This window comes from Acanthopagrus latus, chromosome 5 (genome assembly GCF_904848185.1).
Source record: "Acanthopagrus latus isolate v.2019 chromosome 5, fAcaLat1.1, whole genome shotgun sequence".
NCBI lineage: Eukaryota > Metazoa > Chordata > Actinopteri > Spariformes > Sparidae > Acanthopagrus > Acanthopagrus latus.
The window spans coordinates 28,512,192-28,538,320 of NC_051043.1; the positions used below are offsets into that span (position 1 = coordinate 28,512,192).

General features: G+C 45.4%; 1 protein-coding gene across 4 annotated transcripts; it reads left to right on the top strand.

The window, feature by feature from the left end:
- The first annotated feature begins 1 nt into the window (after position 1).
- On the top strand, positions 2-25,584 carry mtmr3 (myotubularin related protein 3). 4 transcript variants are annotated; one of them, XM_037099381.1, is made up of 21 exons: positions 2-191; positions 2,755-2,830; positions 3,843-3,899; positions 5,176-5,265; positions 5,724-5,840; positions 8,381-8,463; positions 10,172-10,338; positions 10,438-10,534; positions 10,831-10,944; positions 12,383-12,573; positions 12,924-13,055; positions 13,214-13,325; positions 14,962-15,157; positions 15,429-15,614; positions 15,860-16,030; positions 16,608-16,753; positions 17,221-18,754; positions 18,852-18,962; positions 19,143-19,231; positions 20,688-20,714; positions 22,405-22,576. In XM_037099381.1, exons 3-21 carry the CDS (start codon positions 3,897-3,899, stop codon positions 22,574-22,576), a joined length of 3,738 nt encoding a protein of 1,245 aa, XP_036955276.1. In that variant the 5' UTR covers positions 2-191; positions 2,755-2,830; positions 3,843-3,896. The 4 variants fall into 4 exon arrangements, with proteins under 4 accessions (XP_036955276.1, XP_036955274.1, XP_036955277.1 ...); XM_037099379.1 differs by having other exon boundaries at positions 10,172-10,534; positions 22,405-25,584; XM_037099382.1 differs by lacking the exon at positions 20,688-20,714 and having other exon boundaries at positions 22,405-25,584.
- The last annotated feature ends 545 nt before the right edge of the window (positions 25,585-26,129 follow it).

Genomic DNA, 26,129 nt, shown 5'->3' on the forward strand with positions numbered 1-26,129 from the left:
GTAAGTTGTTGGGCTGTTGGAGAATTCGCGACGATGGCGACGACGGCTCGCTGCTGGAGAGGGACGCAGTGAAGCTGGCCTCGGCTCGGATATGACTAATGTTTATTCGATCGAGGCGTGTTTGCTGCTCAGTAATTGCACGGGCTTCGGATGAGTCTTCGGCTTCCAACTTCGCTTCGCTCCGTTCCCTGGTGAGTCCGCCGGCTGTGGTCGTTCCTCGGTGTGTTTTGACAGAGGCCTCCGTTTTGGGTTCCGCCCTCCATCTCATAACAACAAAAACAGTTGCAGAGAGCCGCGCTAGCTCCGACAGCTAACGGCTAGCTGGTCAGCTTACTGGCTGGTCTGTGTCCCACTCACCAAGAGCAAACACCGAGTACTATTACAGCACAACAGCAGACTGAATTTTAGTAAATGTTAATGTCGGCTGCTAGCTAAATACCCACTTTGAACTAAGCGTTAGCTTGCTAACATAGCTCTGCAGAAATGTTATTCTTGATTAACTGTTGACGTTAGCTAGCTGCAGTAGATTTAGCTTAACGTTACCAAAAGAGAAGAGAGATCGACAGTAATGTTGTCGCTAACTAAGTTAGCGAGATGTTGGTGTATTTTAGCTCCTATCAGTCGACAGGAGGAGTTATCTGAGAAGAGCCTGTTAGCCAGCATTACGTTAGCATCTGACTTTTGCTTGGTAATAAATGATCTCGCCATAGTTGTCCAGCAGTTGCCTTGCTAGCACTCAGAAGATTCGGAGGTGTTTGACTTTTGGTTGGCTGTAGCTTATTTTTAATCACCTACGTTATGTTTATCTCGTCATCATACGCTAGGGAAATTGATATACCGTTAAAATTCTAGCTAGCGCTTGTTTACGTTTTATTTGAAGAGTGAAACCACAACGTCAACTTTATGCTAGCTAGCCGAATTTGTCTTTTTCAGAGTCAAAGTTGGCCGACGTGTCTGTCTGCTTTTATGCGAGTTAATCCTTTTCAGCACCGCTGTTCAGTTCACTTACACTACATGACAGTCAACGCAAGTTTGTCATGCTCCTTGTGGTGTCAGTTTTATCGCCACAGTCAGTATTTCTTGTTTTTTTTATTATTTTGTTGTGATTATTATTATTGAGACTTATTGTGCTTGTTAATGTTGCAGCCTATGATGCATGGTGGCCTGTCACGGGATAGGAGTAACGTTAAGGCTCTAAGGGGCTTAGCCTTCCCTGTGTGACTCTGAACTCAGAACCAGGCTGAGCCAATAGCCACGGGTCATGAGCCCGCTGCGGTAAACAGAGCCCTGTGTGTGCGGCAGATATGCTTTATCAGGTAGCAGCAGCCGCCGCCGGACTCCTCCGTCAGTGAGGTGCTGACCTCCCCTGGCATCCTGACACCACTCACTATGACCAGGGTGTCCAGGTCCTCCTCTGCCGCCGGTGAAACACGATTTTTGCCTTCTTTCTGAAGGTGTGTTGAGGTCCTTCCTGTTCACTGACCTTCTCAGATCAGATTTCAGTCTCTGCAAGAGTATCTGACCTTTCCAAGTATTTGTGGGCCTGTATGCTTAGAGATCCCCAACAGGTTGCCTGTTTTGAAAATACATATCAGGTTATATCACCTTTTAAGGATGCACCTGGTACAGAAAGGTGAACATTATCTAAGCAAAAAAGTTTGTATGCATTTGTGGTTTTGGTAGATGGAGTTTTTCAGGTGAACACTAAGCAGGAAATTAATATCAGCCACCGGCTGATTATTTGACTCTGCCAAGTTTGCATGACCTTGTTTCTTTCACAGCACACCCTCCATTAGCTTGCACTACTCCTCAAGATGTAGTAAAGAGCATGAAGAAAGTGCTTGATTGTTTGTCCCTCATTGGGGAAATTGAATTTTTACAGTCATCATAAATCGTCACACACAAAGGCCTGAAATATACAGCAACACACACACATACACACACACACACTCAAAGGACCTATGGGCAGTCATTAGTTGGAGAGATGTCAGCATTTTCTGATTATCTTTGTCTGTGAGCTTTCTGTGAGACTGCTGATAAAATGCATACTGATTTTAAAATGTGTTACTTTGTCTCGGATGCAACATCTTCTCACATATTGTTCTGCCCACTACAATGTGCAAGTGGTAACACATCAAAATTAACAGCATATAAACTGTAAAATAATCTGATTCTGCCAAAGTAGCTAGTGATTCAGTTTACCAAATACATGCAGTGGAAAGGAAGTATAAAGTAGCAGTAAATGGAAATACTCTAGTAAAATATCCAAAAATGTTACAGTACTTGAGTGAATTGTACTCAAGTTTATTCCACTGGTTGTTTTGACACAAATTTTAATTTGTTACTGCAAATAAATATCAGTCCCAAATACTGGTTTTCAGTCTCCTTGTTTTCTAATAGTCGGTATCAACCCTGAAAAAAAAAGTCGTGCAACTTCTTATCAGAGTGATGTGCTGCCACACATGGTGCCATGCCATGTGACTTGAAACATGTCTATATGCCAGCCACACTGTACAGTTAGTGCATCCAGTGGACTTTTTTTTTCCATTCCACAACTGAGTTTAAGTGGTATCTCTGAGCTCACATTCAAGCCACTGTGACCACCAGCACAGCTATATTTGCAAGGGAATCAAAAGAGCTTCTGTAGCTTGAATGTCTTCGTGAAGAAGTCCGCTGTTTGCAAAATTGTGTAGACGTTTGTAAGGACAAGCCTTCGCTCATTATTCAGGTGCCTGTTTGCTTTCGTTTCCACAGATTTCCATGTCTTACTTGTGAGAGTTTCCAAACAGGATCATTAGGACTGCTCATCGGCCGTTACTGATTGTCTGTGGTAAGTCGTAAATGTGCAGCAAAACTGTTTTTAATGTGCCATTTTATGAGTCATCTGCTGTTTCTTTAAATGTGGTCTTTAATAATTTTGCCTCTCTTTACTGCTTTTGATGCAACTGACTGAATATAAGCTCCAGTAAAGGACTAAATCCTGCCATCGTTGGCCATGCCTCACCTCGTTGTGCCATTTCATGATGAATTGATTTGCTATTGAACGTCTGACTGCCCAACCAGGGGCTCACAATCTCCTGGTCGATCCGTGGGCTGCAATCAGTTCACTGCCTAGACTCGATCCCTGAGAAAGTGTTTACACATCTTGATGCTTGCCTCTAACTTCATCAATACAGAAAGGCAGCAGTTGGACTGGCCTTCAGAATTCACCTTCTTCATATAACATTTTTGTCACGTGAGCTCCTTGAAAATCCGTCCACCTCCAGTCTAACCAAATCCACTCAACAAGCATGTATGTATTGAGGCAGCTTTTTTTTTTTTGCTTTATTTGAGTGTGTACAATAGAGAGATGGCAGGAAATGAAGGGAGAAAGACGGGTCGTGATGTGCAACCAAGATTGCAATGAGGATATTGGAGTCTGTAGTCAGCGTCTTTACCCCTCAGCCCCCTGGACGCCCCCATAAATGTGTTGTCTTTACTTTCTTGTCTTTATAGTCTTTTTTTTATCACTAAAACAGCTGACCAATACTGTCCACTATCAAAAGAAAATGGTCACCTACTGATTTGAACAACTGAACCTTGAATACCTTTAAAGTTGAATCATTATATCGATGCTTTTCCCCCAAATAAGCTGCTGGTAGTTTCACAATGACCTCAACTGATCTGAAATCATTTCCGACAGTGAAACTTTGTCAGAGTAGGCAGTAAATTATTTAAAAACCACATTTAAGAACCTGAAGCCTGTTACATTTTGTGTTTCACAGAGAATGACTCAAAGGCATGGCGTATCATTTACATGTTTTCTGAATAACTTATCAACTTGCTGTGATCTCCTTGTACAGACTGGTCCAGGCCGGAGTTCCTCGTTGGTTGACCCACACTCCTTCACAGGGGCCATGGTAATGTACCTTCAGTTCATGCATGCTTTGGCAGTAGCTGCTGTGTTTCCTGTGTCATGTGGCCTGGGTGCAGTCTGCAGAATCGGAAACTCTCCATTGATTTCAGGTTGTAATCAGCACTGTGTATCAGGAAGCAGACACTTACATCAGCTGCTGCAGTGTCAAAGGTCTTCCGAGGCTGCTGTCGCGGCCGGGCAGCTTTCAGTTTTCACTGCAGAAATTTATGACATAACAACTACATCAGTTGTCTGCTGGATGGTGTGTTTGAGTTGTGTGTTTTTGGCACGCTGCTATGTGGCGGCTGCCCCCTGGCTGGCCTCAGCACGCTGCTCCTCAAGCCCCGGCGACTGCGTGTATCAGCTCCGCTCATGCTGAGCCAGCAGCCCACAGGATGTGCCGCGGCTATCTCTTATCTGCCGTCGCTTTCGACCACCTTAATCTTTCTTTGCATGCTGCCCAGACTCAACTTGGCTCCTGACCAAACACAGCCCACAGAGTCCTGTCCATCTCTGTAGGCCCAAGGCCAGACATTTTTTTTTTGCCCTTGAGAAAAAATCCTTGACTCTGCTTGTGTATCCATGCCTCACATACCCCACTGATAGGCATCCTCTGTGAAATATGTTCATCTCAAACGAGTCTACCGTGACCTCAAACATTGGGCCCTCATGAAAGCCCACAGTCTGCTGGTGAAAAAACAACTTTAAACAAAGGAATTCCATAATTTGATTTTGCCAACCAAAAATCAGATTTAGCCTCCATTTTCTTTTAAGGCTCTTGTTTGGAAATTGTCTGGTTCCAGTTTTAGAGTGCTGTATGTTACTGGCATCCGCTACACTATGGTCTGTTGTACAAGGGGTGATTATAGTAAATTAAGTTGGTTGCACATTACACGTTGTGGCTGGGGACAAGAAGACAGCCACGCAAAACAGCATAAATGCAGCACTGTCAAGCTGGTTTTAAATCAACTGCATGTAATGACAGCAGTGACGATTCTTTCCCCCAAAAAATATGACTAAGGTGGTCTTGAGCAAGACTTTAACTCCCCCAGCAATTTCTGCAGAGCGGCTTACTGGTCAAAGCTGTGAATGCATGCGTCAGTGTAAATGAATGTGTGACAGGAGCAGGGTGATAAATAAGGGGAGACTCAGTCAGCCTTTCTTGGACCAACGCTTCAGTAGACATATTAAAATGAACGAAAAAATGTGCCTGAAAGAAGGTCGTGGTAGTTAAAGTTGATACTGGTTCAATAAAGAGTTAAAAGGCCTTTTCTCTGCAGGAGGAGGACGGGCAGCAGAGCTTGGAGTGTATCCAGGCCAATCAGATCTTCCCCAAGAAGTCCCCCGTCTTAGAGGAGGAAAACATGCAGGTGAGGAAGCTGCTGCTCCTGCTGCCAAACTTGTGTTGTAAAAAAAAAACAGTTAACGTTGCAGTTATGTGTTAATTTGTGGTGAGTCGCTGTAATCCGTTACATAACCACTATTAAGTCACATGCTACTTCAGCTCACTTTCATTCTGACGAGTCAAGTGATCTCTGAGGCCCTTTAATCTGACAATAGAAACTAACATTTTACTGCCTGTGCTGAGAAAAACTTTTATTTCATTATGAAGAAGTGCTTTGAGACACTTATCTGCTATTTTGAAATCTCATCAAAAGCTTTTTAAAGCTGCTGCAGAAAAGCTCCCAACATGTTGATACAAGTTGGACAGACCAGTCATGATGGCGATATCTAGTGAATCGACCGTCTTTGCTTGTGTCATTATCGCTGATGATCTGTGTGGCTCTGCTGTGGGTTTTGAAATGTTTTTATCTCCTGCTGTTGCTAGGTGCCCTTTCCTGAGCTGCACGGGGAGTCCACAGAGTATGTGGGGAGAGCAGAGGATGCCATCATCGCAACGTCCAACTACCGCCTCCACATCAAGTTCAAAGAGTCTGTCGTCAACGTGAGTATTTTTGAAAAGCCACCGATGACCCTCGAGGTCTGATACGATGAGAGAACGTTTCCCACACAGCTTAAAGTAACTGAAGAATGAATTCTGTTGTCTCTACTGGAATCTGTGTGAAGGTGTGTAGTAATGTATTGTGAATGGGCAGAGTTGGGGGGCCATTGTGCCAGCGCTGCGGTGACCGGGCCATTCAGAGCCGATCTGCGCCGGCAGCAGCGCCACATGACTCCTCATCACCTCTGTTTCGACACGCGCCTGCCTGCGTCCTCCGCTTTGTCTCCGCACCTGCCGTTGCCGTGGTTGCAGTGGTTCCAGAGGGGACGCAGCACAGTCGCGCCCTCTCTCTCTGTGTCTCCTTTCACCACGTTAAAGAGAGAGAGAGCCAAGCGTTGTTACCCAAGTGTGGTCACTCTCTAAAAACAATTTGTCTCATTAGTCGCTGCAAAGATGTTCTCTGCTCTATGGTTTCTTTTTTTAATACACCTTTCACCCTGAATCACCTCTTAAGTAAATATGTACATATACATACATACATATAAATATGTCTGCATTTGTACTGTATGTACTATATTGTGGCATCCAGGGTTACACAGGGTAGTGGTGAGGAAGAAATAGCAGTTTCTCAGAGACTGTATTGTCACATGTTGTTAAGTTACATGTTCTGTCTGTACTAATCTATTTATGTGCAATTCTATGAGTGTTTTTATTGCACAAATGAAGCATTTTCCATAATTTGACCGAAAAAGCCGACTGTGAAAAGCCTTAGGAGAAGCACATGCTGTGTTCAGACCGCCAAGCTGCTCAGCTGCTCGTGTGTGAGAGCAGGAAAGTTGTGCAACGACAGATTGTGTGCTTCAGGGAAAGCTTTTGTAAATTTCACTTCCTTTTCTTAAAACATACTAATTTTAAAAGAGAACTTCTGGTAATACTCGATAAAAACCCATTTAACAGACCAAAACCCACAGTTATTTCATCCTTTCAACAAGTATTGCTGTTAACATTTCTGTACTGGTCGCAAAGTTCCGGAATGATATCAGCAATAGATACTGAAATAACTGAAATCTTAATCATCACCCCGTGTTTACGTTATAAAGCTTTCACTTGGATTTGAGTCATTCAGGGGTTCTACTGGTTGCGTCCGTCTGAGTGTTTCTGCTGGCCACCCATCACGTGTTGTCGGGGTTAATTGGACCTCAGTGAGCCTCTGGTTCTTGGCTCACACACACACACCTCCTTTCTGTGCTCACATCAGACAGAGCCAACGTTCTCCTCGCACATATTTTGGACGGGTTGACGAGGCATCTGCATCACATGGCAGGGTTGTCAGAGCTCACAAATCAGGGGTGGGAGGTGCTGCGAGAGAGCGAGAGGCTGTTAACAAGCAGCCGAGGAATTTTGATGGTGGCCAGATTAGGCATGTAGATTAGAGGGCAGGAATTAAGTTGTGGCAGCAGGATGCTCGAACATCCGGAATGTGCAGTGATAGCAGCCGTACACAGACAGACAATAGTTGCCAAATCGCAGTGCATCACTTACATTATTGTTCTCTCTGTTTTGCTTTGGATAGAGTTGTTGTTGTGAGGTGTCAGTAAGTATCCAGCAGAGCTGCACGGCGTGGAGTGCTTGATTTGAGTGTATAATTTTGTGTGTGCCTGTCTGTTAACCGGCTGGTGTTTCGAGGACTCGAATGCTGCTTGTTCATCCCGTTTAACACCCGGTGTTGGATTTTAGGAGAAATGATGTAAAAAAAAAATACGAGCAGCAATAATCTATCCACACAAAGCATTCAAGCCGCCGATCTTTCAATGCAACTTGTACACTGATCCGCCATCAGGAAGTAAAGCTGTCATTTGCACACTCATGAATTTGGAGCTTGACCCGCTGATGACTGGCTGCTGATCCTGCATGGCACCGGGCTGTGTGTGAACAGCAGATTGAGCCACACCTTTCGTTAAAGCCCGCTGTGCTGCTGAAAAGTGGCTCTTTACTAATTAACAGAGCTTAGACAAAAGCAGCACGGGTATTTCCCTGCAGTATTCAAAGTATGCTCTTAAGTCATAAGCACATGGCAGTTCTGTACTTCGGATGACATTTGCCTATAAAAGATAAGACAGCAGCTCTGGGCCAGGGGGGAAATGTAGACACAAGCTCTTCACCATCTAGTATTGAGTGTTTTTGTGCTTCCATACTCAAAGTTAAGAAGATTATGTATATTAAGAAAGCTCAGGGAGATGTGATGTGAAAAATTAATGGAAACGCACCTGGACGAGTAATCTGCGTGACTTGTGTATTTTTAGCACCACGTGGCTGAATGGCGGTTTGGTTAATGCAATTAAATATTTCATCTAAACACGTGATGTTGCAGCTCATTCTCGGCATGAAAGCATTTTTCCCCCGTGTCGACCACCACTAATGTGCTGAATGGATCGGTGTCAGTCTGCCACACTTCATGTACTGACTGCATGTGTTTGGTTGCCACATTTTTAACGTTTGTGTCACACTCTCAGTGCTGACGAAGCCTCTGTTTGACTCCGCAGGTTCCTCTTCAGCTCATAGAGTGTGCCGAGTGTCGGGACATGTTCCAGCTTCATGTCACCTGTAAGGATTGCAAAGTCATCAGGTACGACCAGAGATACACTCCTGCAACCTGAAATCATTCCAGCTATTGCTTCCTTTAAGTTAGAGGTTTAAGAAACTTAATTTAGAGGGATTGAGGGAGGGAAGGAGGGGTGTATTTAACCACGCTTAGAAGCTGTTTAATGCATTTTAGAGCCCGACAGCTGAAACAGTAAAATATGTGAAGGTAAAACATAAAATCACTTCCATTTCACAGGTAATTAGGAAAATAAGCACTCTGTGGCTCAAGCTAACAACATTCAAATGACGGTGCTGCTGGACCGCCTCTTGTAATAAACTTACCGGCTCACTTTATATGTTATCATGCTTGAAATTCACACTGCAGATATCCGTTTTCTCCAACAACTCCCAAGACAATGTGCAGGATAGGCTTAACCGTCCATCTGTCTTCTACAGTTTACAGAAGTCAAGATGTCACTTTTTTTGCTGAAGTTCAATGGATGTCAGTCACACATCAGAGGAAAGCAGCATCGTCACCTGTCGTTGTGCCGGACAGGGGCAGCGGAAACTCAGTCATTCATGAAAACAAAGAGAGTTTATTGATTAAAATGTCTTCCTCAAAACACATTTCATATACAGAACAAACGTACAGATTGTGCCTCGATAAGGAATCGGAGAAAATATGAACAGAGACACAGACAGTGCCGCCACTTTTCATGTTAACACCACATGAAGGAGCTTTTTTGACAGCTGAGGGCATAAAAACACAAAAGTCTTTGTGCCTAAACAAGCACGTATGAATGATGCACAACAACATGATGACAATTAAAGTGAGCTGCTGTAGTCGAGCCTGAAATCAAACCTTCCTCCTGCTCTGCATGGACCTAAACTGGCTGTGTACGTGGGTGTAATCAAATGCATCAGATGTCATCAGGTTTTATTTCTTTGCTTCAGACTTACTCATAGCCGTTTCAATTTTGCACAAAACCAGTGCTCTGCTAATCTGACACTGCCAAACATCTGGAAGGGATGAGCTAGAAACAGTTTAGACGACGGCTGGCACTTTAAAAAATTGGCAATTGGATGAACCAGCGATCTATTATGGGTTAACTTCAACTAATCAGATAAAGAGTAGGAGAGGGCTATCAGTAGAGCCTGTCGTCAAACTCGTTCCAAAACCAGTCGAGGGAAGAGCAATCGTGTTCTCCTATGAGAAAAAGCCTTCAGTGGTGTTTGTTGTTTCTTGCTGGTCATCGTACTTGGACTGCGCCTGTAGCTTCCATCTGTAGCTGCCAGCAGTTCTGTAGAAGACACTAATTGGTACAACCACTGTGGTTTGGCCACTAGTGCGTAGTTTCAGTGAGGGTCCACTCTCATTACTGTGAGAAATTCAGTCGATAACAGAAAATATTCGGCTAATGGGATCCCTGATGTCACAGCCAAACCGTATAAAACCCAGCAGCTTAACCAGGAAATAAGTAAAGAAACAACGCTGGAGCAATCAGCGGCAATTATGACATTTTAAGAGTTGATTGCAAGACCACATACAAAACGAACACCTATTTAGCAAGAAAAAAGAAGTACTTGATGGGTTTGGGTTAAAATGATGTGATGTTATGTAGTGTGTAAATACTTCTGTCTTTCCACAAATGAAGAGTGATCTTGATTCTGTGTTTGTATCATAGCTGTCAGTACCGAAGGTTAGCGATTACTAGCATTGCGGTCTAATACCTTTGTGTTTGATCTCCTAGGTGTCAGTTCTCCACCTTTGAGCAGTGTCAGGAGTGGCTCAAACGGCTGAACACAGTAGCGCGCCCTCCCTCTCGGCTGGAGGACCTCTTCTCATTCGCCTTCCACGCCCACTGCATGAATGTGTACGCTGGTGAGAAGGAGCAGCACGGCGAGCTGTGCAGACCAGGTACCCTACCGCCCCTCACACGTTCTCAGGTTTCCCCCAGCAGAACCTCCTCATCCTCCTCTTCTCGTGGCTTATCGGACATCTCTGCTCTGTCTGCAGGCGAACACGTGACCTCCTGGTTCAAGAACGAGGTGGAGAGGATGGGCTTTGACACTCAAAACGCCTGGAGGATATCCGACATCAACAGCAAGTTCAGGTAATGGCTACTTTCATTCAGGAGCGGTGCTGCTGCGCTGATTTCATCGCTCCAGCTAGAAGATAGACCAGTTTTCTTTTGTGTGTGGGTTTGTGTAGGTGTGTGCGTGTGTTAGACAGTGGGTGGTTGTGTTATTGTACTCTGCTGGTGCTGCGCCCTGGGTAGATAAGAGCTCAGCCCAGGATTAGGTGTCTGCAGACTGAGACCTTTGTTGAGCCATCACAGCCCTTCAGTCTTCTCTCTTTCTCTCTCCCCTCGTTAAACCGGTGCTCTCTCGTCCCCCTCTGCTCTGCCAGGCTTTGCCCCAGCTATCCTCAGCAGCTCCTGGTGCCAGCGTGGATCACTGACAAGGAGCTGGAAAATGTGGCGGCCTTCCGCTCCTGGAAGAGGTTCCCTGCCGTGGTTTATAGGTTGGTGTGTTCGTTTCAAGACAGAAGGTTAAGCGTGTTTACGGCCGCACAGCAATGAAGCGCTTAATTATGTGCACATTGACCTTTTTGTCTATGAGCGGAATGAAACCATATTCAAAGAATATCTTTATGGCTATATATCAGTGCCACCATAGACAGAGTTTACTTTGGCCTATAAAACCTCAACATACAGGTAATTACTGAAGGATAGCTTCCTCCAAGCTGCATTTCTCTGTTTACCTCTTCGGATTTTGTTAAAAATGGAAGACCGCTAAGTTAACCAATAACATCCACTGCGTCATGACTCCAGTGAACTGTGGTTGTTGTATTTAACCAACAGTGCTTAAGAGCTTTTGATCTTTGTTTTTGGAAAACTGCTCTGACCAGAAGCTTTGGATGCTTTTGAATGCCTGTTTTGTTCGTCAGAGCACCTGAAATAAATATGAGACAAAAGTTTGCTTTGGTGGCTTTAAAATGAGTCAGGCCAGTGGTCATGGATCAGAGGAGTTTGGAGCAGTTCAGCAGTCAACATTTAGCTTATTTTGTATAATTGTTTTGTTGGAGCTGAAACAGACGTTGTTGATCCTGCCAAAGAAACAGTATGACAATCTGCATTCAACCAATATCTTATTTCTCAATTGTGAAATGTCCTGTAGACTACAGTCAGATTTTAAATAGCCTTTGAATTCCTCCACTTGCACCCTTAAAAACACTGTAGTTGATTAAAGATAGCTCTGGCACAAGCTTCTCATCCACTTTACTGTGAGCCATAACTCAGGTTGCATTGTTTAGAATACGTCATCTAGTTGACTACGTCATGTTATTGGTTTGTGTCCATAGCGTCGATCTGCTCGTCAGTGATGTTATTTGAAGTTTGGAAACAGAAGTGAGAGGATATTAAATACCACGACGTCTATGATTCTCCTGAAAACCTCAATAATCGTCAGATCGCCTGTCCTTCTGCTAAACTCATTAGTCAATTCATTGGCTAGTTTGGCCACAAATTAATCAGCTATAACTTCTAACTTATACAATTGCAATGATGTGTTTATTTATTTTTAGCAAAAAAATTCACTGATTCCAGCTCAACAAGTTTATAACGTGTTTGTCTGCTTTGCATTATACGACAGCAAAATAAACACTTTTGAGATTTTAACTGTTGGTCAGAAGAAAAAGTTTCAATTCAATGTGCAATTTTAATATGTGAACTTGGGCTTCAGGAAAACCAACATTTTTCACAATTTTCTAACATTTTACAAGCTGAACAATCCGTCAATTCAAAGGAATAATTGCTAGTTTAATCAGTTTTTTGGAGCCCTATTGAATAAACATATTGGACAAAAGGAAAAAAAAAACAACAACACACTGTTGGATTAATCTAATATAAATATAAATTCTGTCTTTAATGCCTCCTGTCTTCTGACTCCCCTCCACATAGGCACCAGACCACAGGGGCTGTGATCGCCCGCTGTGGCCAGCCAGAGGTCAGCTGGTGGGGCTGGAGGAACGCCGACGATGAGCACCTGGTCCAGTCCATCGCCAAGGCCTGCGCCGTGGACAGCAGCTCCTGCAAACACCTTTCCAACGGCAACTACACCAACGGCTCTGACCTGCCTGATACTGACTTTGGTGAGAGCTCACACTCAACTTTGATCCACTCGCTCACTGACACACTTTACTCACCCACAAACAAAGACACACCCCCAGCGGCACACGCAGACAGGTATTTCCAGGCTGAGGTCTTCGCTGTCTGCATGAAGCAGTTGTGCTCTGCAGTCTGGCCTGTCGGGGCTTGTTTGAAGCATCATGTTCACACAAACACTCTCAGACAACATTAACTCATCATGTCAAACAGATTCTGATGGATGTGCCTTGATGAAACACTTTCACACCTTAAAAATGTATATAAACATTTTAAATCATCTTACTGACCTACCTTACTGAAGAGAAAATGTCGCTGTGTTTTGTGTCTGTTTCAGAATCTTCCATGACCAACAGCTCTGAGGTGGAGACTTTGGCCATCCAGCCCCACAAGTTACTGATCCTGGATGCCAGGTCCTACGCTGCTGCTGTAGCTAACAGGGCCAAAGGTGGAGGTTGTGAGTGTCCAGGTAAGTCCTGTCAGCTCGGTACTGGTCCTCATCAAGTCAGTGTGTGCTTTTGATTCTGGAGCTCAGTGAACAACACGTGTGATTGTCCTGCCTGCTGAAATTAAAACCAATTATTGTTTTCTCATTTTTTTTAAACCACTGTTTTCCTCCTGCTCCAGAGTACTATCCCAACTGTGAGGTGGTGTTTATGGGCATGGCCAACATCCACTCCATCCGCAAGAGTTTCCAGTCCCTGCGTTTCCTCTGCACTCAGATGCCTGATCCAGCCAAGTAAGTTTTTCTTCTTCTTCTTCTTCTTTTTTTTTTTTTTTACCTCCAGCAGTGCCTCTGGTTTTCCATAGCCATAACTCTAAAGCTGTGCAGGCTAAAACCATTACATGTAAAGCTCTCAAGCTTTGCTGTAGTAACTGGTAGGTAACTAGTAATCACAGCTGTGTTTTGGTCTTGGCTATACATCTGTTCCTGATTTAGAAAGCCTGGCCCAACCCCAAGTGGAGGATCTCTTTCCATCTGCGCTCCCAGACTTGATGTTACAATGATGTGTAATTGAATCACGCTGGCTGGAGAGAACGTTGTTGAGAGTGGTTAGAAGATCTCGGACAACAAAAACAGGCTCACAGGCTTCTTCATTTAGTTTAACTTTATATTACGTTATATTTAAAGTTATTATGCTCATGCTGAAATAAATAAATAGATAAACAGCAGGTTGTACAAGGGTCTCATGATTTCTGCGAAAATCCAAACCTAATTTGTATCAATTTACAAAATACGATTGCTGACACATCTGTCTTGCTGACTTCAGAAGTATGAGTCGGTCACAGGCTTGTCTCTGTCAGACGCTCCGGGTTTATAGACAAACAACACAGTGCTGACGATTATGACCCAGATAAGATAAGACGAGTCAAACATTTACTCCCAATTTAAGTCGTTCAAGGTCTACGCATGTCTCCGACTGGTCATGTAATGTTTTGATTTATTACATAATATCCAATATCCAAACAGGCACGCCTCCACCGACACACCAGCAGCCTCAACCGAGCCTCATCCAATATCAAATAAAACCTATTTTAAAACCACGAGAGCCGTTTTCTTTATCCGTCATAGATACCAGCGACCAAAATACTCCTTCCATCAAGATCCATCCATTATTCCCTGAAAAATTAACTAAGTAACTGAGTTTTTGTCAACATGTTACCTGCTTTTACATCATTTGTAGTCAAGTGGAGTATTTGCTCTTTTTGGATCTCCACCAATTCTCATCTGCAGTTCCCCTCTGCTTTATAGAGCTTTATGGTGAGTTGCAGATGAATATTTAGCTGATTAGTTAGTGAGCACAGTAGAGCATTTAGCAAATAAAGAACCAGATATTCCCCCGAGGAGCTGGAGAGAGATAAAACAGAGATAAAGGGAGAGTTGTTGTTGGACTTCATTAGGTGTGCAAAACAAAAGACTCAGTGAATGTTAGTGTTGCTCCCGTAACTGCTGACTGTGTAAATTAGCAACTGTTTGCTAACAAGTTGGCCATACGGTGTGATCACTGCTTTTTTCCTCTGCCCACACGTGTCAAAAGAATCGGTTATTGCATGTTTTTTTTAAGATGTTAGTACAGTTTGAAGTTAAGCAGTGTTAGACCGTTTGACATAGAAGTTGCTCGTCTCTTAACCATTTTGAAATGTTTTTGAGTAGACAGACCCAACATACATACGTCTTGATTTAACTCTTAGCCATAAGTCATAGAGGAGTCATTGACGGTGTTGCGAGCTAGCTGGGACTATAAATGCTCCGGTATGTGGCACAGGTCCATGTGATGTACTCGTCCTTACAAAACAAGCGTGTCATCACTTGGCGTTGGAGGCATATGAGGTCGTCTGATGTGTTTCTGCTCTCTCTGTCTGTGCGTCTGCAGCTGGCTTTCTGCACTGGAGAGCACCAAGTGGCTGCAGCATCTCTCCCTGCTGCTGAAGGCGGCGCTGCTGGTGGTAAACGCCGTCGACCGAGACCACAGGCCCGTCCTGGTGCACTGTTCAGACGGCTGGGACCGCACGCCTCAGATCGTTGCTCTGTCCAAGCTGCTGCTGGACCCTTACTACCGCACAATCGAGGTACAGAAGAAGACTCTGCTTCATTCAGTTCCGTCCTTGAACCTGGCTTTTGTTAGCATTTTAACATTTTTGTGTTGAGGACAGAAAACCATGAAAACACTCCTCACATTGACATCAGTCAGTAACAGTTATATTTCCAGTGCAGCTAGGAAAAAAAAACATTTTTCTTTAATTTGAATGCAACAGTCATCGGGATTGTTCTAAAAATATCATGCCATTGTGAAGCGACATTTAATTGAATTTAATTTTGTCTTGTGACGTCTTTGCGCAGGGTTTCCAGGTTTTGGTGGAGACAGAGTGGCTGGACTTTGGCCATAAATTTGCAGACCGCTGCGGCCACGGAGAAAACTCTGAGGACGTGAACGAGCGCTGCCCCGTCTTCCTGCAGTGGCTGGACTGTGTTCACCAGCTGCAGCGACAGTTCCCCTGCTCCTTTGAGTTTAACGAGGCCTTCCTGGTGCGTACAAGGCTGGTGGTTTGCTCAGATCCGCAGATGAAACGCTTCAAAATGTTTTCTTGTAGAGAAGTCGCATGCCTCTGATTCAGTTTCCAATTGTGTGCCACTAATTAACATTTACAGTCTGGGTGTGTTCATTCCTTCTGTGAGGAATCTCCTGTCATCTCTGCTTATTATCATACCTGAGGTGTGTGTGTACAAGCCTCTACATGTCAACGTGTGTGTGTGTGTGTGTGTGTGTGCAGGTGAAACTGGTGCAGCACACCTACTCCTGTCTGTTCGGCACTTTCCTATGTAATAGCGGCAAAGAGAGGGAGGACCGCCGCGTTCAGGAGAGGACCTGCTCGGTGTGGTCACTGCTGAGACCGGCCAACCGCACACTGAGGAACATGCTGTACTCCTCACACTCCGAGACTGTACGTCCACCGTCTGCCCCTGTGTTCAGTCTTAAATCCTGCAGGAAGCAGAGTGCTCCACATTCTGACTTCATGTCACCTAAAGAAAGTGTATTATAATGAGACTAGCTGAACATCTTCTGAATCATGAGGAAACATGGAGTCTACCCTCTCCTGAGGGCCTGGGGTTTTTCAAATCCCAGTTCAGGATTTGGAAAACGCAGGAGAGGTTCTGGCACCAAAGTATTCAGATGCATTGTGGGAAAGACGAACCCCAAAGCTGTTTATTTCACACTGTCTCTTTAGATTGATTGCTAGTTGTTATGGGACCAAACTTGATTTAAGAGTCTTTTTGCCACCCTTCTTAGAATGACATTTTTGTGGTTACTGTTGTTTTTGTGCTTGCATTCTTGTGTGGCCATAAATATTGTCCACTAACCATGAGGGGGAGATCATATTCCCAGAACTCATTTACAGTTGGATGTTCTTGTAGTTAGATCTCCTTACAACCAAGTCTTTTATTTCATTATCGCGTTGTAGCTTTTGTACCGTTATCCGTCAGTTTCTCTGTGAGTTAAGTTTGCAGCTGTCGTTGCAGGTTCTCCACCCGGTGTGTCACGTACGCAACCTGATGCTGTGGACGGCGGTCTACCTGCCCAGCTCCTCCCCCACAACCCCCTCTGATGACTCCTGTGCACCTTACCCTGTGCCCGGTGGCAATCCTGAGGATACGCCGCTGGCCAGGTGAGCCTGGCACGCTGGAACCCGAACCCCCCCCTCTTCCTCCCTCATGTAAGATGAACACAGGTTGATGCCTCCTGCAGCCCGGGGCCCGGCTTTTCAACCCTGCTGCTCACATACTTTGCTCTGCCCGGGCCCTTACAGCCACAGCTACTGTTTTACGCTCTGCTTATCTCATGTCTCGTGACAGTCATACCATCAATAAAGAGCTACAGGAAGTTGTTTTATTTTAGTGATGTCGATGACAGCTAGCTCTAAGTTAAACAGACCAACTCTGAATGCTTCGCTGTCATTATGTTTGTGCTGCATTTTTCTTGTTTTGATGAGGCTGACATGTGATTGTTATGTCAACTAAACATTTTGAAATGATATGTGTACAGCCACACGTTGAATCATAGGGTGTCACACTGAGCCATTGTTATGTAATGAAAGCCGTTTCCAGATCATAACACCTCTCGTTTCCTCTTCAGGCGTACAAAGACTCGCTCTTTCGACAACTTGCCAAGTGCATGTGAGCTGGGAAACTCTCTGGCTCCTAACCGGCGCTCCAGTGACCCGAGCCTCAATGAGAAATGGCAGGACCACCGCCGCTCTCTGGAGCTCAACATGGCAGTGGGGCCCGAGGGAGGGGGGAACCAGGATCAGGAGGTGCGACCCAACGGAGTAGGGCCTTACCCAGATGGAGCGGACTCCGAGCTGGACGACAGCCCGCAGCCCCGGGGCTCAGAGGCTGAGCTCAGACAGAAGGCCTCTGTGAGCGCAGCTGAAACAGGAGACGAGACAGAGGAGGCAGAGCTGTCTGTGGCGGTGGGCGTGGCTGAGGGCCAGATGGAGAACATCCTTCAGGAAGCCACTAAGGAGGAGGCGGGAGCAGATGTCCAGAGGGAGGGAAGTGCTGCCGTCACACAGGTCATTAACACTGTCGACACAGAGGTGGAGAAAGAAGCACAGGTTGAGAAGGATGATCAGTGTGCTAAGGTCAACGGGACTGAGATCCAAACAGAAGCTTTGGCTAATGGTCACCATCCAGAAAATGGCGTAATGGAGGCAGAGGAGGATGGTGAGTCTCCCCCTCTGCCCACACAGAAGGCAGAGGAGCTGGATCAACAGGCTGCTGAGGTGACTCAGACACCAGACGATCTGGTGAAGCAGGATGTTGAGAACTCTTCTGTAGAGGAGCTTGCACACGGACCCAATGAGTCCAGCTCAAATGAGCCTGAGCAGCCTGCAGCCCATAGAACTATGACTAACGGCTTTTTGGATAGTTCACCTGAAGAGCCAGGTGTGGAGGAGGAGATCTGCCCTGACTCTGAACCTGAGCATGGTGTCTTGGAGCTGGGGGAGCGGTTGGATAAGAGGACCTCCCTGATGGAAAGCTCCACAGAGACTTTAACTGAAGAGGCCTGCACCAGGTTGGAGCTAACAGCACATCCTGTTTGCCCGAGTCGTCAGCCCTGCAGTGACGGCAGGAGCCATCCGCCCTGCTCCAGGAAAGAGAAAGGACTGGAGACGGGCGAGCATGGCTTTATCAGAACTTTAAACGGGGGCAGCAAGCGGCCCTCTGTCAGTGCCTTTCAGTCTATGAGTGCTGACCTCAACAGGGACGGTGTTTATAATGGCGACAGCTTCGAGGTGGAGCCCTGTGGAGGGCCTCACTGGGCCAAAGGGAACGGGGAGAAGGCCCCTCTCAGTCGACAGGTATCTTTAGCGAGCTGCAACTCCCTGATCCTCCATCCACGCGGCAGCTGCTCCCAGCACCGCTGGTGCCACGCCTCGCTAGGCCGGGCCGCCATCAGCCCGGAGCAGCCGTCACGCAGTCATCTGGACGACGACGGGCTGACGCTACACACGGACGCCATCCAGCAGCGGCTGAGGCAGATTGAGGCGGGTCACCAGATGGAGGTGGAGACCCTGAAGAAGCAGGTGCAGGAGCTGTGGAGCCGCCTGGAGAATCAGCACCACGCCGGCTCCCACAGGATCAACGGAGACATGGGAGATGAAGTGGTAAGATGGCGACAGCTTGACCGTGAAACTGATCGACCGCCTGATCTGTTCTCAACATGAATGTTACTTCTGATCATCTGTGTCTCTCTCCATGCAGACCTCAATGACAGACTCTGAGTACAACCTGGATCCCAACTGTTTGTCACGCTGCAGCACAGAGCTCTTCTCCGAGGCCAGCTGGGAGCAGGTGGACAAGCAGGACACTGAGGTGAGCAGCAGCCAGGCTGACCTGAATACAGCTTGAGGGAGAGAAGGAACTAAACTGCTAAAGCAAAGCCTGTGTTTGTCTGTAGCTTGCATATGTAGACCTCACATCTCTTCAGCAATGGCAGTTCATGATGATTGACGGTTGGTGGTAGGTGAGCTGAGATCAGTCTGTACATTACAGGTGACTCGCTGGTACCCAGACCATTTGGCAGCTCAGTGTTACGGCTGTGAGAGCAGGTTCTGGCTCGCCACCAGGAAGCATCACTGCAGGTAAGTTCTGGAGGGTTACTGAGCTGCTGGAGCTCCAAACCTTCAGTCAGTGTCCCCGTCGTCAAACACTCCTGTCTGTCCTGTCGGGGCTTAAAGGGACATTTCCTCTGTTTAAGCTCACTCATCAGACCAAGTTGCTTGTATGCAGAATACATCCAGACTGTGTCTAGATTAAGTTGAGGCTGCCTGTCAGTTTTCAGTAGATTTCACTGAACAACTTGTGAGGAACGGAGTGTGGAATTTGTCTCTGGTGGGATTTAACTAGCACCACCTCACATCAAAATCGTTGTGTTTATGCAGGTTTCTTAAAAGTCTCCCACTACACAGAGACGAGTTTGCATAGCTGCCTTCTTTCTCATCTCTGTGAGAGTTGCACATGTTCAGCCCCGATGTGACACTGACAACGATACTGCGAATACGTTTTTCTTTCAAACTCGGCGCCCTCCAGTGACTTCCAGAGTTGTGGGAAATGCGTGAGACAAACTTGATGTGACTCTTAACCCCTACTTTCCCATAATGCAACTTGATTTGCATTATTTACTGCAACTTTCCAGCCTGGTAAACACACAAGGCCTCCGAACTTTACGTCTCTAGCCCAAGCAGAGATAACCCAGATGATGTAGAGAGCTGAAGTTTGGTGGTGAAAGAAGAGAGACAAGTCATTTTTTGATCCTGCTTGAATTGTGTCACAACTCACACATATGATGTTTGTCAAATTAGAAGATAATAACACAACATGGCCGCCAACTTGGCTGGGAAAAGCTAATAAAAAATATATTGTATGCTCCTATTGATGACATTCAGGAGCAGCTCTACAATGTCACCAAAGCATCATATGTGTGATGAGATGTGGTCAAAAAAATAATTTGTCTCTCTTCTTTCACCACCGTACAAAGTTTTTTTCTGAAATAAAGTAAGTAAGCAAGTAAACTCATGTAGTCCTTGTTGACGGGTTAATAAATCGATTGATTGATTCTGTCGGACGTGCTGCTTTCTTGCACTGAAAGTCTCCTCGAAGTAAAAGTATGTTTTGGTTATTTGCAGGGTGCAGGATGAGATACGTTCGGTGCCTTTTAGTCTCATTCTGTCAGCTGTTGGCATTTCCTCCGCCGTTATCATTTCCTCATATCACTGTTGTCTGCTCTTTACTTCCTTTTCTTTGTGGTGGGTCGGTTCGAGTTAAGAACTTAGTTAGAAATTTGAGTAAGGAAAGTTCGTTCTGGACATCCGGTGTGTTCTGGACTTCAGTGATCTGTAGTCAAGTCAGCCATGCACGGATTCAAAACGCTGAAGTGTAGAACCGACAGGGCAGGACTGTAGCTGATTCTCTGTCGTAGCTGTGTTAGATTTTCTGTCTTTGTCACACACATCTGCAGCAGGAAGTGTGTTTTAGTGTGTTAAGTGTTCTCCACTGTGAAGGCAGTTCTTATCCATTGTCTGCCCCTCTCCTCTACAGTGGCAGGGAGCCTGTCCAGGAGGTCTGGTGAGATCCGGCTCCCCTGTCCCTCCACCCTCCACCACCTTCCACCTTTCTAACCTGGCGCTGCTGCACCTTCCTCTTCCTAATCCTCCCCCCCCTCCTCCCCCCCTCCCTGCTCCTCCCCCTCCTCACCTGCTACATCTGGTTTCCTCATTCTGTTCTAGTTGTCAGCAAATTCTCAGGAAGTTCATCATTTCTGAGATGTAATGACTTGAATGTGCGTCCCGCAGCGCCAGTGTGTTCCCATCCGGTGGTTTTTCAATTGGCTGCGAGCACGATTGCTGTCAGTGGGAGAGCTGGGATTGGTTGCTTTATCACCTGGAAAAATTCAAATCTAATATATATTTAAAAATAAACAAAATAAAACATGGTCTTCCTCAACCTTTACCCCCTCCTGACATAGCACCACATCAGCACCCTGCCCTCCCACTGCCCCCGACACACCCCGGCAGCATGCTGCCCCAAACCAGCCCCCCTGCATCTCACCTCCCAGCAGCACAGCATGCTACTGGAGAAAAGGCTGCAGACTCAGGAGTGAATTAGATGAGTTTTGATAAATGATTTCTGTGCAGGGTGAGTACAGGCAGGTAGAGGGGAACACCGTGTGTTAAGTGTGTGAGCATGGCCTTACATGTGGATCTGAGCATGGGTATCTGAAACCTCCAGTGTGACCTGCCTTCCTTTCTACTCATGATAACGTGTTGTTTTTTTGTTTTGTTTTAATGGGCTGAATAATCAAGTTAGCACCACTGAGTGATAGAGCACCTTCTCTAACCCGGCATGTAGAGCGAGAAGTCGACACAGAGCTCCTGTAACTTCTTTCCACCTGTTGTATCATGCGTCCCAGGAAGAGACAGACAGGAAGAACGACAACAAACACTTTTCTGTAAAGCGTTTTATTTTACCTCCAAGCTAACATGATGTTAGCCGGCTAAAATGATCCTGAATCACATCGTTGTTTACAAAAACATCCGTATAGAAAACCTCTGCGTCACACATTAGCTTACATGCAAATTAATTCTTTGAAAATGAGTGTTTCATGTTTTCATATCTCATTAATGACAGAAGTTCTATCGCAACACACAAATAAATGAATTTGGCTCTGATGCAGCACTTCTGTGTTTAGTCACCACTCTGTGTCATGCTGATAACACGATCTGATTGGTTACACATCACTAGTACTAACCAATCAACAGTGAATAATCTGAACCTGCAGAGTAACTTGTAATTAAATACATCAGATAAATGTATTGGAGTGGAAGTATAAAGTAACACCTAATGAAAATACTAAGTAAAGTACCTCAAGAATGTTCTTCAGTGCGGCTCTTGTATAAATTGTAGTTTGTTATTCTACGTTTTGACACTAAGATTTTTGTTTTAACTGCAAATATATCAGTTATCAGTCCCTGAAAAACCTTATGGGTTCAACTGCAGAGAGGAATCAGGTTTGTTATTTAAAAATCATCCAGACGAGTTCAGTGAGTTTTAGCCGAGCTCTTAGTAAACCTTTAGTCAGCGTTGAGTAAATCAGAAATCCAGCCTTCAGTCAAATGAATCACAATCAGATGAAGCTCACATAGTTTTGTGAAGAACTGACCCTGGTGCAGGTGTAATGAAGAGACGCATGGTCACAGTAGGTGTAAAGAGGCTCTGTGTGAGAGTCCAGCTGTGACCCGAGTGTTTCTCCCTGCAGGAACTGCGGTAACGTGTTCTGTGCCAGCTGCTGTGACCAGAAGATCCCAGTGCCAAGCCAGCAGCTGTTCGAGCCCAGCCGCGTCTGTAAGACCTGCTACGGCAGCCTGCAGCTCAGCCCGGCTCCCCTGGACCTGGAGCTGGACAAACCCATCACGGCCAGCTCCAACTGAGTGTCACTGGACCGGGGGACAGGAGGGGAGGCGGACTGTAGCCGCCGGCCGCCGACACAGGCGAACCGCTGAGGAAGAGCACAGGAGCTACGCAGAATGTCCCATGTACTTTGTGTGTGTGTGTGTGTGGTGCAGACTTGAACGTGTACATACAGAGGATGGCGTAGCGGAGGAGCTGAATGACGTGTTGGCGCGATTGCCCAACGCTCAGAACGATGGGTGTGCACAGGGGTGGGTGGGTGCTGTGTGTGTGTGAGTGAGTGCGAGAGGAAAACACACACGTTCCACACGGAGGGTTTGTGGCAGTGACGAGGCTGCACTCCGAGGCCGGAGGAGCGAGAATGGACAATCCTGGTGCCTTTGGACCAGGCAGGCGGAGGAGGTTGTCTCACTGTGTTGCTGAAGTCTCCTGAATCATTTCCCCCTCCCGCCCTGCTCGCCCACGCTTCATCTCCCAGCGTGGACTTCAGGAGCAATGTGGAAAAATCTCCTGGTAATCACGAGGCACTCCCTCAGCTTTGGAAAAAGTCTGGATCGCTGATACTCACGGTGTTGTTGAGGATAAAGTTTGAATGTTCAGTTCACCCAGATTACAAACAAGTAATGCAACAATTCAGCTGCTGTGGCTCAGAGACAAAATATTCCTCTGAATAACACGTGACAAAGAACAGCAGCCATTTTATTTACATTTGAGACACTAAATTAGCTTTTTGGCATTTTTTTTTTCCTGCTTGAATTGATTACATAATTTTCCGCAACATGACCAAGACATTTTGAAATAATTGTTGTTCGTGCCTCACAGCTCTGAGGCTGTTCTCAGTGATTAGATGTTGCACTTCTGTAAAGTTTGAAACAGGAATGGTCGAATTGTTGCGCGAGAGGCCAATACATCGTGACTGTCAGTGAGTCAAGCTGGAACAGCTTGTTGTCATGAGTCTCTGGTCTCCATACTCAAGGGAGAGATGACCCTTCGACCCGTGACATCACTATGACATCATCGGGGTTGTTTTTCAGACTTGATAAATCTCCTCCAGAGCCACAGCATCATACAGCATTACCACAGGCTCACTGCTCTGGGTAATCCACAGTGTTGTAATTTGGGTGAACTGTCCCTTTAAAGGTGCACTAAGTAGTTTTGGGGAAGAAATTTGAATCAGCAGAGAAAAATCTTCATGGACTCAATAAACAAACTCTCTCTTCATTTCAACGACTGAGTGAAGTGAGTAAACGAACCGACCTTAAAGGACAAAACAATCTCGCTCTGTTTGTTTATGTGTGGCGGACCCTGCCACCCTTCCAGCTTCAAACACAGTTTTCCTCTGAGAACAGCTTGTTAACTCAGTTATGATTTCATAATATTTCAAAACTACGTAGTGCCCCTTTAACAAACTCTGGGCTGAGTCTCAACTTTTTGCAGCGGTTTTTAAATCAGCTTTTCACACAGAACGGCGTAAATGTGTGCCCGTTAAATAAAGAGTATATAAATCTAATTGACATCAGAATAGAAAATATAGGGAAAAAACCCACAATTAATCGGTCGTGAATCTTTAGTTTGTTGTCTAACGTGTGTTGAGATTCGGCCCAGAGCTCCGACAGGATGCTGTCGTCCTGGAAGTTACTGGATGACAAAAAGAAACTGCTGTTGGGATTGTTTTTGAATTCTTACCTTGAGCGGGAGGCGAGTGAATAATTGTCACCCCCGTGAGTCTCACCTCAGAATTAGCCTTCGATCTTCTGAGAATCTAAAGCGAGCGCTGATGGCCGCTCCGCTCTTTGTTCCCCCCCGATAGACTGTTACTGCTGCTGGGAGCGTAAACTGATGTGTTGTGGCGTTTTGTCAGTTTGTGTCAGACAAAGCTGCAGGTTGTTTGTGTCCGACACGCTCCGACTGACTGGCTGACTGTGTAATCTCCTGTTAGCTGTACCTTCATGCCCTTCACTCACAGCAGCCCCCCCCCTTATTGTTTTTACCCAGCAGGCACTGGGAGCTGGACGCCTCGTTCCCTTTTTTCGGTGCTTCGGTGGAAATCACAAAGTGGAGAATTTGTCACGTTTGAACCCTAAACATGTTTTTTCTTATTATTTTTTTCCTCTTTGAGGCGCTAGTCGATCACGACCTCACTTGTGATCTCCGCTTTGATTGGCTGAATCCCCCGAGGCGAGTGGCAGAAAGGGCTCTGGGCGTTTTTTGTTTTTTTGTTGTAACTCCAAACGTGACGTTACTGTCAGAGAAGCTTCACTGAGACGCCCACTCTGCCAAACACCCATTCAATGACCTCCTCGCACACACACACATTTCTTTTTGTAAGATAAATGAATAAAATAATATATTCAGATATATAGCATTTAAGAAAAAAAATGTATAGAATCCTTGAATAGTGGCTCACTTAATTAGTCACCAAAAAGTTTTTTGTTTTTTTTAAATTTCTTTGTTTTCTTGTTATTAATTGTAGAAAGGAAACGTATATTTTGAGGCCTGTTGAGGACGACAGGTGTTTTATTTTGTTGGGTTTTTTTTAAATAGAGAAGCAGGGTTTCCTGTTTTGATGCTGCAGTGGGTTTTTGTTTTTGTTTTTGTTTTTCCCTTTTCAATGCGATCATTGACTTTGATTTAATTTATTGAGGTTTTGTTGTTGAATTGCTGTTTTGAGATCCAGACAATTCAATAATTGCCACAGGATAATCAGTGTTTTACGAGATGGGACGCCAGAGATTACTTCTGATCTGCGGCTGCGGCGACGCTCTTCATTTCTGCGACCATTTCTGGATTATGCGGCGGGTGAAGGGTGAAGTCGTGTAGCACCCTGCGACCCCCGACGATCATCACGTCAAACTGGGGAGAAGAAAAAAACAAACAAAAAACGAGCGCGTCCGTAGCCAACGAGATGTCTATGCACTGAGAGAAAACAGTGGTCCAAATCAAACAGCCTGAATCCAAAATAACAAACCCCTGAGATCACACACACACACACACACACACACACTCCATTCAAACCCATCTACAAACACTACCTCTACTTTGTGCACACACTCTTTCATGCACACACACGAACACACACACATTCACACTGAGCCTCTAATTGCTGAGTGATTTTCACTATCAACATTCGCACCATCGAGAACGGCCTTCGTTGTTGTGATTGAACATTTTCTCTGTTAATCAGCTGGAGCATTAAAAAGGTACAGCACCCGGCCGCTGACGTTCACTTTAACCATCATAATGTCGAGACTGCCAATCTTTTTATTCCACGTACGCACCTCGTCACCGGGCCCACTAACCATCCCGACGGCGTCCCGGACGTCTCCTGTCTGATCAGCTGATGACTGAAGCGTTTGTTTTCCTCACTGCCTGTTTGGAAGTGTTGAACTCGACAGCTCCACCTTATTTTCCTTTAAATAATATATATATATATATATATATTAAAAATGCCCTTAACAGATCAGACGGCATCATTTCTGTCAATTTTAGTATTTATGAAAAAGCGCTGCAGTCTTTTTTTTTTGACTTTCTTTGAGGTGGTACTTCTGCATTGAATGTGCAGCAAATTCAAAT

Bases quoted from the DNA above. Each gene is read 5' to 3' on its own strand.
- mtmr3 (XM_037099379.1), top strand. The intron at 12,574-12,923 runs GTGAGAGCTCAC...TGTCTGTTTCAG, and splicing joins CCTGCCTGATACTGACTTTG to AATCTTCCATGACCAACAGC. The intron at 16,031-16,607 runs GTACGTCCACCG...CTGTCGTTGCAG, and splicing joins ACTCCTCACACTCCGAGACT to GTTCTCCACCCGGTGTGTCA.